The sequence below is a fragment of the Neofelis nebulosa genome, chromosome 14, assembly GCF_028018385.1.
Source record: "Neofelis nebulosa isolate mNeoNeb1 chromosome 14, mNeoNeb1.pri, whole genome shotgun sequence".
In the NCBI taxonomy this organism is placed as follows: Eukaryota; Metazoa; Chordata; class Mammalia; order Carnivora; family Felidae; genus Neofelis; species Neofelis nebulosa.
In genome coordinates, this window is record NC_080795.1 from 8,323,747 (window position 1) to 8,341,980 (window position 18,234).

Consider the following 18,234-nt stretch of genomic DNA (forward strand, 5'->3'; position numbering starts at 1 on the left):
AGTAGGGGAGGGGCAGAGAGAGAGGGAGACACAGAATCCGAAGCAGGCTCCAGGCTCTCAGTTGTCAGCACAGAACCCGATGTGGGGCTCGAACTCATGAACCGTGAGATCATGACCTGAGCTGAATGGTGCTTAACTGAGCCACCCAGGTGCCCCAGGATTTCCTTCCTAAAGGCTGAATAACATTCCGATGTGTGTATATACTGTATTTTAAAAAATCCATTCGTCTGTCATCAAGAAAACTCAGGATGTTTCCACATTTTGGCTATTGTAAATAGTGCTACAATGAACGTGTAAGTGCCAATATCTGTTTGAGATCCTGACTTCAATTCTTTTGGATAAATATCCGGAGTGGGATTTTTGGATCAGATGGTAGCTCTATTTTTAATTTTTTGAAGGACTTCCATACGGTTTTCCAGGGTGGGGGCGCCTGCATACATTCCCACCAACAGTGCGCATCCTCATGAACACTGTTTGATTTTTTGGATCACGGCCATCCTAACAGATGTGAGATGGTATCTTATTGTTGTTTTAATTTGCATTTCCCAGATGACTAGTGATGTTGAGTATCTTTTCATATACGTGCTCACTATTTATATGTATTCTTTGGAAAAACATCTATTCAAGTTCTTAGCTTACCTTTTAATGGAGTTATTGGGGTGTTTTTGCTATTGGAAATATTTTTTATATTCTCCACTCTCTTGTTATATCTCCCACCATTGTCGTGATCTGGAAAAGCCCGGTCCCAGATCAACACAACCATTTGCTTTCCCCATTTCTAAATCTTGATCACGAACTACAGAAAAAGCAATAAAATGGCTTGGATTGGTGCCATTATAAAATCAGTCTTACCACCCCCAAATCCTCCTGTTTTCTGGTTGGCTCTATCTCTCTCCTGGTCTCCCTTAAGCTTTTTCACACTTTGCTCATTCTCTTCAAGTCTTGGGCTCCACAGTTCACTCCTTACTCATGTGCTCATGACTCTTCCATTCACAGAGACACTAGGAATCGATGGATGAGCAATTATTGAACTTCAGGCGCTAAACAAACTTACCTCCCAGTAGGTCTTGTCCTTACCGTTTTCCTTCTACATAAAACAGAAAAGCATAAGGTGCCCCTCCTCCTCTTCAAGTTAATCCCTCTACCTGTCTCTGGACTCCATCCCCCCAACCTTCTCATGAACCTCACCCTCCCATCTCCTTCTCCCATGATGTCATCCTTCACCACTTTCTCCTTCTCTTGCCACCCCCTTCTCCCATGGGTTCAACTCTTGCTTCTCTTCCCATCAGCCTTTAAACTCACCTTAAGTTAATCTGAAGAACACCAAGTCCACTCAGCCACACGCAGCTGGCCTCTAGCCCTGTCTCTCTTATCTCTGTTACAGCCCAACTCTCCAGAAGATTCATTTGTGCTCACTGCCTCCATTCTCCCACCCTCCTCTCACTCCCCAGCCTCTCACAATCTCCCTCACATCCCCACCAGCTGTTTGAAGTGATAGTTGTGGAAGTTTTTACTAAATCTAATGGACTCATCTTGTTTGACCCAGTTGACATCGCTCTCATTCTTGCAATGTTTTCCTTGGCTTCCCTCATTCCACAGTCCCTTGGTTTTCTTGACCAGGATTTGTATTCTTCAGATTCCATCCAGCCCACCTTGTCTCACTAGACACATGCTCCCTGGGCCATCTCCTCGATCTCTCTGACTGCAATTATCTTCGTGCTGAGGTTCCCATATCTGAGCTCCACTCCAGAGTTCTATCCTGAGAAAGAGGTCTTCTGATCCATTTTACCCAGCTATCTCCCAAGTACCTGCACGTGGATGTCACATGGTCACTTCTAATAGGTCAAGCCAGCCCTCCGAACCTTCCCTAGTGTTCTTTGTAAATGCTCTCTCAGCTCTCCAGTGTTCAGGACACCGCATCGGGTGCTCAAGACACCTTCTTCCTCCTATTCAACCTATTTACAAATATGGTGGATTCTACCTTCTGAAAACTTCTCACAGTGATAGAATCTCTCCATTCCAATTCCCGCTATTTTAGTTAGCATTGCAGTTGTGTCTTGTCTGGGCTCTTGAATTGGTCTTCCAGCCTTCAGGCTTCTCCCTCCCCTCCAATCCGTTTTTAGTACTGTATCTCATCATCTTACTCTTCTGACCAGAACCCTCTAATGTCCTCTTCTTTCTCTGAGGATAAAGTCTACAGTCCTTAGCATAGAATAAATCCTCTGCATGACCTGACCCGTCTAACCTCTCCAGCACTCTCCGTCTCCTCACGTGAATCCCAGGCTAAATATTTCATCCACACCCAATTTCTCCCAGCCCCTTTCACATGCCATGCTCTTTCTCACTCACAAGCTGGACCTTCTGCCTAGAACACTCCTTCACCTGTTTTCTGTCTCCTCCTTAGTACCTCCAGACCCCACCTCCGGGCCCCCAATATAACATATTCTTACTTATATTTCACATTGCTAATGGGTCCTTGGCAAATCCAAGTGAGTTGGGCAAAACATTTAGCTCTGAGCTGTGCAAATAATAAAACAAATACTCACTGACTTGGAACCATGATTTTATCAAAACCATATTGAAATTTACAGAAAAACATCTGATCTACTAAGCATTGCCTTCATCACAGAGCTCAGCTTTCTTCTTCCTATGGAACCGCATTCTTAATACACGCTCAAAGAATCCAGTAAAATATTAAGAGTAGTGCAACTGCCAAAAACTTGCAGGGAGATGACTTCAAGAAGAAAACTTCAAAGTTTGCATTTAGAAATCACAACTCTTTTAAAGTTTTACAACTTTTCCCTATAGGACATAAAATTATTCCTCTGTGGGTAATAGTGAGAGCTGTAGTTGCAGCCAAGCATTCTTTACCTTAGGGGCGCCTGGGTGGCTCAGTCAGTTAAGCCTCTGACGCTTGACTTGGGCTCAAGTCACGATCTCACGTTTGTGAGATCAAGCCCCGAGTTGGGCTCTGAACTGACAGTGTGGAGCCTGCTTGGGATTCTCTCTCTCTCTCTCTCTCTCTCTCTCTCTGCCCCTTCCCTGCTCACACACTCTCTCTCAAAATAAATAAATAGACATTAAGAAAAGCATTATTTACCTTTTAAAAACCCCACAGAAATATGGTAATTACTACGAACATTTCCTTAAGTCAGTTCATACTTAAGTTGAAGTCGTGTTGTAGAAATTTGTATTCCTGGGGCGCCCGGGTGGTTAAGCGCCTGACTTTGGCTCAGGTCATGATCTCGCAGTTCGGGAGTTCGAGCCCTGAGTCAGGCCTGGAGCCTGCTTCGGGTTCTGTGTCCCCTTGTCTCTCTCTCTCTGCTCCTCCCTTGCTCGTGCTTGAGTGCTCTCTCTCTCTCTCAAGAATAAATGAACATTACAAAAAAGAAGTTTTTATTACTAATTTGTTCTGTTCCTGGTATTTCCTGAAATATTACTTTGGATATTAATATATCTTTACTCAGTGCATCAGTGTATCATTACTTTTTTGGCAATTGACTTTTCTATCAGATTTCTAGCTACCATAACAGATCCTGCAAAAACAAATTGAAAAAAGAAAATAGATGCATGAGTAATTTGTTCTAGAGTAGGATCAAATTTCATATCCACTGAGAAATGGGGGCTGTAGCCCATGTCACTCTGGGCTTCTCACTTTTATAACAGGTAACACTATAAAGATATATTTATTGGGGCAAATGTAAACATATATTTTATGGAAAAATAAACACAAATGCTCCATGAATATATGGAAATCTTTAAGGGAATACATAAAAAGCAAAGTACCACACCTAGTTTTACCTATCATTCTGGAAAATGCCCAAAAGATATTAATAATGCCCTGTGTCTGAAGGGAATGAGCAAAAAGGCACCACCATACATTGTGCAAAGCCATATGTACAAAGATATGCAGCGTTTCATTGGTTTACAACAACAACAAAACTACAATAAAAAAATCTAGGTATCTATCAGTGGGGTGCTAGATAAATAAATTGTGGTGTAGCCATACATAAGAATCCCACGTGATCATGAAAAAGATTAGCACAGTTCCATAAACACAAAAATAAGATGCCTAAAATGATGTCCTGATATATTAGTGAAGAAAGGAAAGGTGTAGGACATTGTGTGGGGAACAGTATCTTTTTAAATATCTTTTAACATTTATTTATTCTTGAGAGAGAGAGAGAAAGAGACAGAGTGCGAGCAGGGGAGGGGCAGAGAGAGAGGGAGACACAGAATCCAAATCAGGCTCCAGGTTCCGAGCTGTCAGAACAGAGCCCGACACGGGGCTCGACCTCACAAGCTATGAGATCTTGACCTGAACTAAAGTCAGACACTTAACCGACTGAGCCATCCGGGGGGCCCCTTGTGGGAAGCATTGTAACTCGAGTGTGATATACACTTACATATGCGTCAGACGCCGATCCAATAGAGATAACCTTGCACTTTTATTTATACCTGATGCTCAGCCCAGACTGAGCCTGTGTAAAAGACCAACGTAACTCACTTCATCACTTCTTTTTCTTCAGAGTTAGAGGGGTAACATCTCAGCCTATTTCATTGCCTCTGAGAATCTGATGAAAATATTGGAACTCCTTCCCAGAAAAGTCAGGCATAAGCCTATACAAAATTTTATCTATGATTTCAAAGTGAATTCACCGGAGTCCATTCACAGATTTCTGGTGATCCAAAGATCCGAAGCAAAGAGCTCTTTGTTAAGAAAGAACTCGTGGTACCACACCACACAGAATTCTAGGAAAGCATCATCATCAGATTTGGATAAGCTTGCATACCCTCTTGAGTTTAGTGGGTGTATTGCTCCTCAGATATGCTCTCAAAACCCTGGAGGGCAGGTGAGCACAGTCATAAGGGTCCAAGACTGACCAGGGACCTAGACGGGTTCCAGTCCAGTCCACTCCTACTTGGTCTACTGGTACCTTTCATCTGAGAGCTAAGGTAATGGGACTTCTGTCTTGCTCTAGGTTTTCCTCTAGGTGTTGTGCCACTGGGAAGGACAGCCTTGAAGGGCTTTCCTGAAGGAACAGAAGAACAGCTAGAGGATTATTCATTAATGTATGTCTGTATGTATTTATTTAGTTTAGTTTATTGACCGTGACAGAAGGAGAGAGAGCAGGGTAGGGGCAGAGAGGGAGGAGAGAGAGTCCCAAGCAGTCTCTTCACTGTCAGCATGGAGCCCGATGCGGGGCTCCACGAACCATGAGCTCATGACCTGAGCCAAACTCAAGAGTTGGACGCTTAACTGACTGAGCCACTCTGGCGCCCGGAGGATGATCTCTTTAAATGCACTCAAGGGCCTCTCACGGTACGACGTCCTGGAGGACAGGATAGCCTTCTAGCGCGGTACAGCACCTGTTCTAGATGGTGTAGCTTACAAAAGCCCAATAACTGGTACATGTCCTTGGTCCAATAAAGCGGGGCGAAGTACAGCACATTTTAGAAACCTTTCATTGCAAATGGGTAGAAGAAAATATTTAGAAGTTAAAGGACTCTACTTTAGTTGTCTGTAAAATTACCGTTCAGAACGTAATTCCCTCATGCAGAGATTTCGGAAACGTAGAAATTAGAAAGGATGAAAGATTTCGGAAACGTAGAAATTAGAAAGGATGAAAAGTGTCTGGTTCCTCTTAGCAGCTGCATCTGCCCCAGACAAACAGATGCTTGCCTCCGGCCTCTCCCAGAAAACGCCTGTGTTGCCTTAGATCACCATCTGGTTGCCTTAAGACCTCAGCAGCCTGATGAGTTCAGTAAAAGTCACGCATTTGAGGGTTTTTTTTTCTTTCTTACTGCTGTAAGTTTGGGAGTGGCTCTTTTTCTAGTTCTGTACATCTCAAGCAGGACCTCGATGTCTCTATTGGAGCAGTTTACACAGAAAAAATTACGTGACCCGATTTAAATACCTGAAGGATAATTTTAGCACATATGGAAAAAAATAGAAAGAGCCTGCGGTTGGGCACAAGTGACAGGGAATGAGGCGACCGCAATACCCCAGGTAGGAAGTGAATGGTAGACCATACGATCCAGCAATCCTACTTCTGGAAATTTACCCCCAAGAACTGAAAGGAGGGTCTTGAAGAACTGTTTGCACCTCCATGTTCATAGCAACGCTATTGATGGTAGCCAAGAAGTAGAAACAACCAAAATGTCCATTAATAGAGAAAGAAAATGTGGTACACACAGTGGAATATTAGCCTTAAAAAGAAAGAAAATCCTGTCAAATACTACAACGTAGGTGGGCCTTGAGGACATTATGTTAAATGACATGGGCAGTCACAAACTGACAAATACCATTATGATTTCATTTCTGTGAGGTATCCGACATAGTCAAACTCTGAGAAACAGAAAAGTGGCACGGTGGCCGAGGGGCCAGGAGGTGGGGGAAAAGGGAGTTGTTGTGTGATGAGTATAGAGTTTCAGTTTTGCAGAATGAAAAAGTTCTGGAGATCTGCTTTCACCACAATGTGAGTATATTTCACACTACTGAATTGCATACTTATAAACAGGAAGATGTTAAACTTTAGGTTATAGGTGAAAGAGGAAAAAAAAAAAAAGAAGGGATGGTGGTCTGGACTGGCAGTAATCACGAGAGGGTTTCCTGTAGGAACATGTAGCTTGCCATTTGTGATGGTTAATTTTTATATGTCAACTTGACTAGACGTCTCACGAGGGGCCCAGATATTTGGCCTACTATTATTCTGGGTGCTTCTGTGAGGTTGTTTTGGGATGAGATTGGCATTTTAAAAAAATTTTTAATGTTTATTTATTTTGAGAGAGAGAGAGAGCCAGAGCCAGAGTGCGAAGCGGGGAGGGACAGAGGCAGAGGGAGACCCAGAATCCGAAGCGGGCTCCAGGCTCTGAGCTGTCAGCACAGAGCCCGATGCGGGGCTCGAACTCACGAACTGTGAGATGACGACCTGGGCCGAAGTCAGACGCTTCACAGACCGAGCCACCCAGGTGGCCCTGAGATTGACATTTAAATCAGTACACTGAGTAAAGCAGATTGCCCCTCACCCCAACATGGGTGGGCCTCACCCAATCACTCGAATGCCCAAATAGAACAAAAATGCTGACCCTCCCGGGAGTAAGAGGGACTTCCTCCTACCTGACTTTGAGCTGGGGCACTGGCTTTTTCCCGTCTTCAGACTTGAACCGAAACGTTGTCTCTTTCCAGATCTTCAGCCTATGGGCCTACAGACTGGAACTATACCGTTATTGCTCCTGGTTCTCCGGCCTTTGGACTGAGACTGGAACTAATCCACTGGCTCTCCCGGGTCTCTGCTTGCTGACTCACCCTGCAGATCTTGGGACTAGTCAGTATTCATAATCACATGAGCCAATTCCTTACAATAAATTTCATATATTTCAATAAATGTCATGTATATAGAAGTTATTGGTTCTGTTTCTCTGGAGAACACTAATACATCATTATAAAACAGGAACCCAAATTATATAATAACAGCTTACTAATTTAAATGTCTTATACGATAATTTTTATTGGTTTCATTTTTGTGTATACATAGAAAATGTTGAAGACTGAGTGAATTCTCTGCGCATGTTTTTAAAATAATCACAGTCAAATGTGACCACCCGTTTTAACACTTCAAAATACTCCTTTGGGATTCATGATGTAAATGAGAACGCTTTTGTGCTTACGGTTTGTGCTTTCTGCTTAAGTAAAAGGACTTAAGTTCGTCAGCCGGTTCGGCTACGACTCACCTACAGATACTAAGACGCTTTTCTGAACACCATCCGAAGCTTGTCCTTTTTCCCGTGATCCCTCTCTCCCTGAGCAAGTCAGCCTTTGCGTGAGACCAGCCACCCGGGGAGTGGGGCGCCGCGACGTCCGCATTGCAGGCTGTCAGCACCGGAGCAGGGTGAGGTGGGTGTCCGTGGAGGGGCTGCCTGGCGCAAGGTGCTGTCGCCTCAGTGGGGTGAGGGGTGCTGCCTGGGTGGGGGCCCCGGTGCCAGGGTGCCGGAGCCCGAGCAGGGTGAGGTGGCGTCACTGCGATGGCAAGGGCAGCAGGGCTTGGGGCGTCCGGCCCAAGTGGAGGGTCTCCGTGCAGGAGGGCACGCTTGCAGGAGGCAGCCCTGAATGAGGTGCCGCAGCCCACGTGGGGTAAGGAAAGTATCCAAATTTCGGTGCCTGGAACCTTCAGAAGCGTCAGGGGCATGACGGTCAAAGGGACACCAAGGAACCGTTCCGGGCTAAATGAGACACACAAGATCTGTTAACTCAATGGGATGCCTGACTGTTATCGGGATCCCTGTGCTCTAAGGGGCAAAATTGGAACGACCGGCAAAACTTGGAGATGTGAGGATTGGACGGAGCTAACGTTATCAGTGTGAATATTCTCATTTTAACGGCTGTATTATGGTTGTGGAGAATGCATTTTTGTGCCGGAAACAATACACTGAAGTGTTTGGGGGTGATGGAGTGTCATGTCGACCACCTTTACCCAAACGGTTGACAAAATATTCTTTGTACTGTTCTTGCAGCTTTTCTGTAAGTTCGAGATTATTTCAAAAGAAAAACAAGAAGAATCTTTAAAGAACATGTGTCAACCTCATTTTCTGGCATCGTGGCAACAAAGGACTGAACTGCGATAAATCGGTCTTCCTGGTTTTAGTGTAATGGTTGATTTCTCCTTCCTCAGTTTTGCTCTTGTGGGTCTTCTTTCATTTTTTTGTAAAGCAAAGTTTAATGGGATTTATCTTTGAAAAAGACTTAAGCCCACAGTGCTGACCTTTTTAGAAATGAAAACACTTGAGGCTTCATAATGCAAATGTGCCAAATTGTAAGTGAACAACTAATGAATACTGTGTGATTAAAAACACCTGTCAAATGCTTACAGGAAAACAATGTCAAAAGTTCTTTCTAAAAAATGTTGCCGGGGTGCCTGGGTGGGTCAGTCGGTTGAGCTTCCGACTTCAGCTCGGGTCATGATCTTACCATTTGCGAGTTCAAGCCCCGCGTCGGGCTCTGGGCTGACAGCTCTGGGCCTGAAGCCTGCTTCGGGTTTTGTGTCTCCCTCTTTTTCTCTGCCCCTCCCCTGCTTGCACTCTGCCTCTCTCTCTCTCTCTCAAAAATAAACAGACATTAAAAAATATTGCAATTTTGTAGAACTGTATCTTTGGCTGACTATTTTATTAGTCTTTTGGTTGAGCTTTCAATAGGTCGGGTTCTTACTTTCCTCAAGCTTCGGCTGAAATATTGTGCGAATGCAAGGGTTAATAAAAATGAAGGAAACAAACGTTTGTAATCTGTTTCCTTGAGTGTTCCCTTGGCCAGGTTGTGCCTCTTGACTCTGTTAGTCGGACTTTCTGTGATTTCCTTTCAGTCGCGACTGTGACGCCTGTATATCTTGTCAAAGATACACACAGTCATTCAAACTTACTTAAGTTCGTTTTTTTTATTAACTACCTACTTAAGTGCAAAAATTGTCACCACTCAACTTAGTTGACCTCTAAGCAGAAAAAAAAAATGTTTTAAATCTTGTTGTATTCGAGGAACTCTGTACCAGGTATGAGTGAGACAAATTCAAGGGGCCACATTCTCAGATGCATTTCATTTTCTGAAATTCAAATTTATTCAATTTCAAATATTGAAATAGTTCTTACTTTATGCCAATCACTCACCTAAGTACATTAAAAATATTAACTCATTTCATCTTTGAATAACTCCATAAGGGATTTTTAGTATTCTCATTTGATTGGTGAAGAAACTCATATACAAGAATATAAGTAACATACCTAACCAAAGTCTCAGCTACAAAAGAGAAAAGCCAAATTTGGAACCCAGATGGTCTGGTTCAGGAGCCCCTACCTTTCAGCACAATGCCACTCTACCGTTCTTGTTAATGACAAATGTCCTATATGGGTTATCTATATAAAACAGATGCTCAAGAAACCTTAAGAATCAGTTAAATCTCAGCTCAGGGTTGCAGACTGAGCACAGATAGTTGCTTCATCTCTGCCTAGAGACCTCACTGAAACTATCATAGAGGAAAACCAAGGAATAAATAACAAAGAAAATGGAAACAGATTTGCGAGTTCAACTTTCTGGAATTCAAAAAATCAATTTAGTCAAGTTCTTTGGTCAAGGAATTCACAAGGGAAATTAGAAAATACCAGGAGACAAATGAGAATGGAAACACAACACACCAAAATGTATGAGATAAAGTGAAAACAGTACCAACAGGGAAGATTATAGGTGTAAACGCTTACATTAAGAAAGTCTCAGATCAGTAATCTAACTTTACATCTCAACTAGAGAAAGAAAAAGAAACTCAAAAGTTAGCATGAGGAAAATACTAAAGATGAGAGCATACACAAAATATAGAAAAAACCCCGATAAGGGTATCAACAAAACTAAGAATTGGATTGTTGAAAAGATCAACAAAATTTAAAAACCTTTAGCTAGATTAATTTCAAAAAAAGAAAAAATATTTGAATAACTAAAATCAGAATTGAAACCTGGGACATCACAACTAATGCCACAAAACCAAAAAGGATTGGGTCACCTGCGTGGCTCAGTTGGTTGAGCATTGATTTTGGCTCAGGTCATGACCTCAGTTTGTGAGTTTGAACCCCATGTTGGGCTCTTGGCTGACAGCCCAGAGCCTGGAGCCTGTGTTGGATTCTGTGTCTCCCCCTGTCTCTGCCCCTCCCCGACTCCGTCTCATAATTAATAAATAAATAAATATTTTTAAAAATTCCAAAAAGGATTATGAGAGAATACTATGAACACTTACATGCCAACAAACTGGATAACCCATAGGAAATGGATAAATTCTTAGAAATACACAACGTACTAAGACTGAATCATGAAGAAATAAAAAATTGAAACAGACTAGTAAGGAGACTAAATCTGTAATCAAAACCTACCAGCAAAGAAAAGCCCAGGATCAGATGGCTTCACTGGGGAACGCTACCAAACATTTAAAGAAGAATTAACACCAATCCTCAAACTCCTCTAACAAACCAAAGAGAAGGGAATACTTCCAGACTCATTCTTAAGGACAGCATTACTCCAATACCAAAGCCAAAGACACTACGGGAAAACTACAGACTATATATACAAATATTAAATCTTACCTTACACACCTGAAACTATTAAGTTATATGTCAATTATACCTTAATAAAAAAACCCTACAGACCAATATCCCTGATGAATACTGACGCAAAAATCCTCAACGAAATAGTAGCGAACAAAACTCATCAGCATATTAAAAGGATTACACACCATGACCAAGAGGGATTTTTTCCTGGAATGCAAGGATGCCTTGACCCTCATGTATAGGGTCAAATGATTTTCAATCAGGGTGCCAAGAACGCACAGTGGGGGAAAGGACAGTCTCTTTAACAGATGGTGCTGGAAAAACTGGATATCTACATGCAAAACTGTGAAGCCATATTCAAAAATTAACTCAAAATTAAAGACTTAAACTAGGGGCATCTGGATGGCTCAGCAGTTAAGCATCCCACTCGATTTTGGCTCGGGTCACGATCTCTCAGTGGTGGGGTTGAGCCCCACATTGGACTCTGCACTGAGCACGGAGCCTGCTTAAGATATTCTCTCTCCCTCTCCCTCTGCCCCTGCCCTGCACATACGCACGCTCTGTCTCACACAGAAAAATATTTAAACTAATACCTACACTACAAAATTCCCGGAAGAAAACAAAGTTTCATGACAAGGGATTTGGCAATGATTTCTTGGATACGACACCCAAAAGCATAGGCAACAAAAGCAAAGTAGACAAATGGGACTGTACCAAACTTAAAAAAAGCCTGCACATCAAAGGAAACAACCAGCAGTGAATAGGCAACCTATAGAATAGGAGAAAATATTTGCAAATCGCACAACTAATAATGAGTTAAATATTCAGAATACAGAAAGAACTCCTACAACCCAATAAGAACATAAATAACCTGATTAATAAATGGACAAATAACTTGCATAGATATTTCTCAAAAGATACAGAAATGGCTAACAAGCGTAAGAAAAGATGCTCAACTTCACTCATCATTAGAGAAATGCAAATCAAAACACAGTGTGGTACCACCTCACACCCATTAGGATAGCTACTATAACAAAAAACAAATTAAAAACCCAAAACAGAAAATGTGTTGTCGAGGATGTGGAGACATTGGAACCCTTGGTGAGAACGTAAAATGGTGCAGCTGCTAAGGAAAATGTAATGGAGGTTCCTAAAAAATGAAAAATACAAAGTTATGCCATATGATCCAGCAATCCCACTTCTGAGTATTCACCTAAAAGAATCGAGAGCCAGATCTGGAAGAGGTATTAATACTCCTGTGTTCAGTGCAGCATTATTCACAATAGTCAAAAGGTGAAGGCCACTCAAATGTTCATTGAGGGATAAATGAATAAAATGTGGTATGTACATACAATGAAATATTCAGCCTTTAAAAGGAAAGAGATTTTGTCCTACGGCACAAAGATGAAGTTTAAGGACATTATGCTAAATGGAGTAAGCCAGTCACAAAGAGAAATACTGTAGGATTTCATGTCTATGAAGTATCTAAAGTAGTCAAACTCTGGGTATAGTTTGTTTTGCATGATGGAAAACTTCTGGAGATCTGTTGCACAGCAAAGTGAACACACTTAACACTACTAAACTGAAAAAACAAGGTAAATAATTACAAAGTAATAATTAAGAGTCCTGTAGACACTGAAAAATGTGTGTATACAATAATATAATGTTTGGGATTAACTTCAAAATAATTTGAAGGTTGGTTGGGGGAGAGAATGAAGTTATACATGAAAACTGTTGACAGTTCTTAAAGCTGAATGGATTCATTATACCATTCCCTCTACTTCTATGTTTGAAATTTACCAGAATGGAGGAGTTAAAAAAAAAAAAACACCTCAAGATTATCAAAATGAAAAATTAATAAAAGTGCTAGATGAGAAAGTCAAAGAAATAATCCCACACTGTGAAATTAAAAAAGACTAAAAGAGCCTGTGAAAGAAAGCTAACAGACATACAGGACCTGCAGGTCACCCAATCAATAGGAGCCCCAGAAAGAGAAACTCAACAAATGGAGGGCAGAGATAAAACACTGATACATTTTTTTTGTCCACCAGATGGACGTTATTGCACTTCCACTACTAGTAGGAATATAAATGGGTGCAATCACTCAAGGGCACCAATTTGGTAACAACTTAAAATTAAAAATTCTGGAATCTTAGGGCAGAAATATCTATTTCTCTTTTATCTCTTCTCTTGTATACATACCTACAAGCTTGTTTTGATGATTGACGTATATTGCAGCAAAGAAGTCTCTGGAATACATTCAATACCCCGAGAACTGGCTGAAAACCATCTGAATTAAGATTCCGATAGTTCACATAATTATGTGAAAACGTTGACTAAGAGTGGAATCAAGGTGGAATCAAAGTGACTTAGACAAAGTCATACCTGAATATAGAAAATGTTCTTAAATAAATGACTAATTCTTCAAATGAATAATTATTAAATAAATCCTGGTTATTTAACTAAATTCAGGTGCATCCATATAATGCAACATTCATTAAAAGAAATGAAGTTATGTGCTGATATAGGAACTTATCCCAGATATAGAATGATAAAAATAATTTACGTTTAGTATTCTCATTTGTATTTTTTTTTTTTTTTATAATTTTTTTTCAACGTTTTTTAATTTATTTTTGGGACAGAGAGAGACAGAGCATGAACGGGGGAGGGGCAGAGAAGAGAGGGAGACACAGAATCAGAAACAGGCTCCAGGCTCTGAGCCATCAGCCCAGAGCCTGACGCGGGGCTCGAACTCACGGACCGCAAGATCGTGACCTGGCTGAAGTCGGACGCTTAACCAACTGCGCCACCCAGGCGCCCCTCTCATTTGTATTTTTTAAAGAAAGATAGACTTTATATAAAGAGTAGATTATGATTACATACACTTTTATGTACATGAAAAGTTTTGAATAATACAATATTAACAATACCTCTTAGGGTAGGTTCTATGTAAAGAAAAAAAGGCAGTTTACAGAACAAAATGTACGAAGGATTCACTTCTCTCGTTCTAAAAGTTGAACTTGCTATATAAGTGAACTATACTATTCCTGGAATGAAGTAAATTATTAATTTGGCTCCTCTTATTTTCAAAAAAATAAAGCTTTGGCCTGGCCAGGTTCTCCAGTATAGTTAGATCTACACATTCACTTTTTTGAAGGAGGATGGTTAGAAAGGCCACGCCTCTGGGGATTCACGTGTACTTCTCTAATGAAGCGTAATTTGACCGAATACCACTGACCAGCAGCGTACCCTGCCCTCTGGGAATGGAGGTCCAGGCGCGAGAAATCTACGCCCTTAGCGAGCCAGTCTTGGTTTGGTTGGAAAATATCCCCTGGAGAAAGGAACACCCATATACGGTCTTGAGATAGTTACTAAGTGTTTTGCACGAGTCCCAAAGCAGTATCTTATCAAGCCCACTTATCCAAATGACGTTTGCAGCAGATCTGACTGCTCACGGCCAAGAATTTCTACTTCTACATTCTCTTGCCTGTTCACTTTATATCCAGAGCTTGTACACCTGCACTTAGGAATGTCAGGCGAGGACATGTGATCCAGCAAACGCACAGCCAGGGTGGTTTCTCTTGCCTTATGTTCACAGCTCACAGTTGTGAGTACTCTGTAAATCCAAAGGAAATGAGGTTTAGGACAGGAGAGGTCTCCCAACTTCCAGTGTTTCTTTACATCCCTAATCCATACAAGCTGGCCTCTAAGGCTCACTGGCACCACGACCACTATTTAACCTATCTTTAGGTCAGTACTAAACATCCCAAGGTCCTGCATGGGTTTTGTTTCCAAGTACTACAGATGTTTTTAAATGTTTGAGGAATGGAAGACGACAGCAGTTCCCCAAATTTTAAGTGCCGTGTTTTGGCTGTATCACAGGCTAAATAGCTGTAACTTAAAGACAGCTCCAACTGAGTGGGAAACTTCACAAAGGCTCATGTATTAGTTACTCTGGCACATCACGTAAAATTCACAACTGTCGTGAAGGCCATAAAGCTGTTTTCAACATCTTCCAATGTACTGAGGCACACTTTTCACAATCAACCTGTTCTTTAGTCCTAAAGGACTTCAACGTTTTCACAGAAGATCGTTTTTCAAACAATTCTCAGGATATTGAGTATATTCGAGACTTCTATGCTGCAATACTTTGATCAAAACAAGCTTGTAGGTATTTGTGTGAAGGTCACACATTACAGGGTACTGAGTATTAAAATGATCTTAACTGGTAAGTAAACAGCTCTCAGCAGGGGTCCCCAATGTAGAGAAATCTTAAAGTTGGGTTAGAGGACAGGTCAGGAGCTCACTACTTGGCTTCTGATCAAGAATTCCTTCACTTCTAAACCAAGAACACCAGCCTCTCTGTAAAGAATGGATCACTCACTGCTTGCTTACCCCAGGAACCTTAACTAGACTCCCTGCTTAATTCTTCAAGTAGTATGTTTATGGCCAATGTTTACTAAAGTTACTGTTTAATTTTTTAGTTTCCCAAACTAATTAAACTACTGGAATTTGTGAGTTCATCAGCTTGGCGTAATTCGTTCCTGTCAGTTCCACTCAAATCCCTTCAGTCCAAAATGTTGAGGTCTAAGAGAAGGGTTTTGAGCAGGGAGAGATTTCCATTTTAGGCATGTACAGTTTGAGCTTGGGAGGTGCACAGGTATCTAGCACACAACTGGATGTATAGAGCAATCTGAGCTCAAGTTCAATTTGAACGCACATAGTTAACTGAAGACAGTGGACAAGATAGTGCAGCAAAGTGAAGGTCTAAGCCCAAACCTAGAGGAAAGGCATTAACTTCATCACTGTTATCCTAGTAAGCATAGCAAATACGATCACGATGACTTTCAGGGCATTTTGTAATTTGCAAAAATGTTTACTTTTGTCAAAATATTTTTGGCAATTTTCTCTAGTAGGAAACTAGACCTATTGAAGATATCCATCTGATTATAAGTTTCAAAAAGCAAAAAATCTCAATACTGGAACATCAGCATTCTCCCGAGACACATTCAAGAAAATAAAGCACTAACAGAGCCTGATATCCATTACTGTGCCAATAAGGGCTTGGCTAAATAAATTTGGCCTACAGGACATGCTTTTCACTCCTAAAATTAACTAGTATTTATATATAAACTACATGTCAGCATAGCTCCATGTTAAATGGTCTACATATCAAATGAAAACTTCAAGGACGGTATATAAAATACTTCTATACATATAACCTAAATGCTAACAAGTGCCAGGTTTTTTTTCAACCCGTTCTTCTAAAATATAAAACACCTGCCTGCAAAACCGCAAATGTTCCCAAAACATCTGTTTACTCTTTAGCCTGGTCTTCAGGAGGAGGAAGATTAACTGGCAGAACTTACTGTTTCCCATGTTACCTACCCACCAGAATACATTAGGTTCTCAAGTCATAGCTGCATCCCAGAAACTTTAGATTTGCAGCACCCTGTGATCCATCAATTTAGAATTTGGGGGTAGGATCCAGACACATCCTTTGAAAAAGCTCCAACATGCAGCCGTAGGTTTGTCAATCCTGAAGACTTCACGCGTTGCGTGAATACAACTCAGTTCTCAAGTGATGTCAAGTGCGAACGGCTTCAGTGGCCTCTAAGAGGCCTAATGAGAACAAGCGAGACCACCCCAGGACATTCACCTAATTCTGACCAGTCCACCTGCAAGATGGACTAAACTTCGTGGCACAAATGCATACTGCTAAAATCTGATGGCATTACGAATGAAAGTCAACGAGATTTAACTGATAACCAATTTATTAAAAGGCCGATTTAAGCATCTGCAATGGTGACTTCCACCTCAACTCCTGGCTCAATACTGATGGAAGTGATCTGTTTAACAATCTCAGATGGACTGTGCAAATCAATGAGCCGCTTGTGGATCCTCATCTGAAAACGATCCCAAGTCTTAGAACCTTCACCACAAGGAGTTTTTCTTGTAGTGATTCTCAGAGTCTGCAACAAAAGACAAAGGAAACCAAGCATTTATGGCTTTACGCTGCTCTCTAAACATCCAGAAGACCGTTACGCCCATTCCCTGGGATTACTCCCCGGAGCATCACTCCTCTCCTGGCACCGACCTGCAAGGGCAAGTCCGTGTCCACTCAGCCCGCACGGTGCCCTTGCGAGCGCCGCACCCACCCAGGAACGGAAGAGCAAAACTTCCCCCGCTACTCAACGCGAACAAACTCTAACCGCTTTTCTCTCGGGTTGTGTGGTTCTCCCACCCCTCTGACTCATTTCACCTTCGTGGGCATCCGAACCGGTCCTTTCACTTTGAGATTCTTTTCCTTGGCGCCTCTGATCAAGTCGGCACACACTACAGGGAAATAAAAGCATCTTTCAGTTCGTCCCAAACAGCCAAAGCAGCCCTAAGAAATCTGAACTGATGCTGGCTCAGAATAGCGTATAAAACTATCATCATAACTCAACACACTTATTTCCTCATCGCCAACAAGGATTTAAGACGCACCAACAGTTAAGGGGGGGGGGATCCTTCTCATTTTCCCTTTCTAAGTTAAACAACTTGTCACTTGACTTTTCCGAGTCGATCCTGTACAGCAACAAGTCAAATTCATCGTTTTTTCATTTTACTTTATTTTTTTGCCCAAAGCCACCATACTGACCCTTCTCCAAAGATTTTACGTTGCGGCTGGTTAGAGTAATTCTAATTCGGTGAATCGCCACCTCCGGTTCCACGGGGGTCTTCCCGGTGTCTTTAAAAGCCTAGCATTACACAGATGAACACAGGTCTTTTAAAAGCCTAGAAACACGCTTCATCGCGTCTCCCCAGGCTCCTCCACCACTTCAGGAGCCCCTTTCCCGGGTAGGCGAGGCTCGCGCCTTCGCCGCTTCCGCCCAGCCCGGCAAGCGTCCCAACAAGGGACCCAGTCCCGCCACGTTCCGAACCGCGCGGCGCCGCCTCCCGTCTCACCATGGCTGCGGCGCGGCTTCCTGACCGACTTGTTCCTCGGCGAGAGCGAACAGCGGTGAGTCAGGAGCAAGCGCGGGGGGCCTCCAAAGCACCGCTCCGGCCGCGACCGCGTCTTCCTCAAAGAGAAGGGCTTGTGGCCTGCGCGGCACTTATATAGCTGCGCTCTCGTCTGCATCCGGGTCCCGCACGAGTCTCCGCACTGCCCCG

At 42.2% G+C, this 18,234-nt stretch overlaps 1 protein-coding gene, 2 long non-coding RNA genes and 1 other non-coding gene across 5 annotated transcripts; 1 reads left to right on the forward strand and 3 right to left on the reverse strand.

Annotated features, from left to right (window-relative positions):
• Nucleotides 1–5,616: 5,616 nt before the first annotated feature.
• Nucleotides 5,617–9,731, forward strand: LOC131494884 (uncharacterized). 2 transcript variants are annotated; one of them, XR_009253626.1, is made up of 3 exons: nucleotides 5,617–6,479; nucleotides 7,190–7,897; nucleotides 8,515–9,731. It is a non-coding gene; the product is annotated as an uncharacterized LOC131494884 (long non-coding RNA). The 2 variants fall into 2 exon arrangements; XR_009253627.1 differs by having other exon boundaries at nucleotides 5,627–6,479; nucleotides 7,539–7,897.
• On the reverse strand, nucleotides 7,492–13,662 carry LOC131494885 (uncharacterized). The gene is made up of 2 exons (XR_009253628.1): nucleotides 13,279–13,662; nucleotides 7,492–9,097 (listed from the first exon to the last, which is right to left on the reverse strand). It is a non-coding gene; the product is annotated as an uncharacterized LOC131494885 (long non-coding RNA).
• A 3,170-nt stretch (nucleotides 13,663–16,832) lies between these two features.
• Nucleotides 16,833–18,185, reverse strand: RPS20 (ribosomal protein S20). Its single transcript, XM_058699617.1, has 4 exons — nucleotides 18,028–18,185; nucleotides 17,720–17,819; nucleotides 17,339–17,412; nucleotides 16,833–17,048 (listed from the first exon to the last, which is right to left on the reverse strand). The coding sequence occupies exons 1-4, from the start codon at nucleotides 18,028–18,030 to the stop codon at nucleotides 16,866–16,868; spliced, it is 360 nt and encodes a 119-aa protein (XP_058555600.1). The 5' UTR covers nucleotides 18,031–18,185; the 3' UTR covers nucleotides 16,833–16,865.
• On the reverse strand, nucleotides 17,483–17,546 carry LOC131495173 (small nucleolar RNA U54). Its single transcript, XR_009253811.1, has one exon. It is a non-coding gene; the product is annotated as a small nucleolar RNA U54 (small nucleolar RNA).
• Nucleotides 18,186–18,234: the final 49 nt, after the last annotated feature.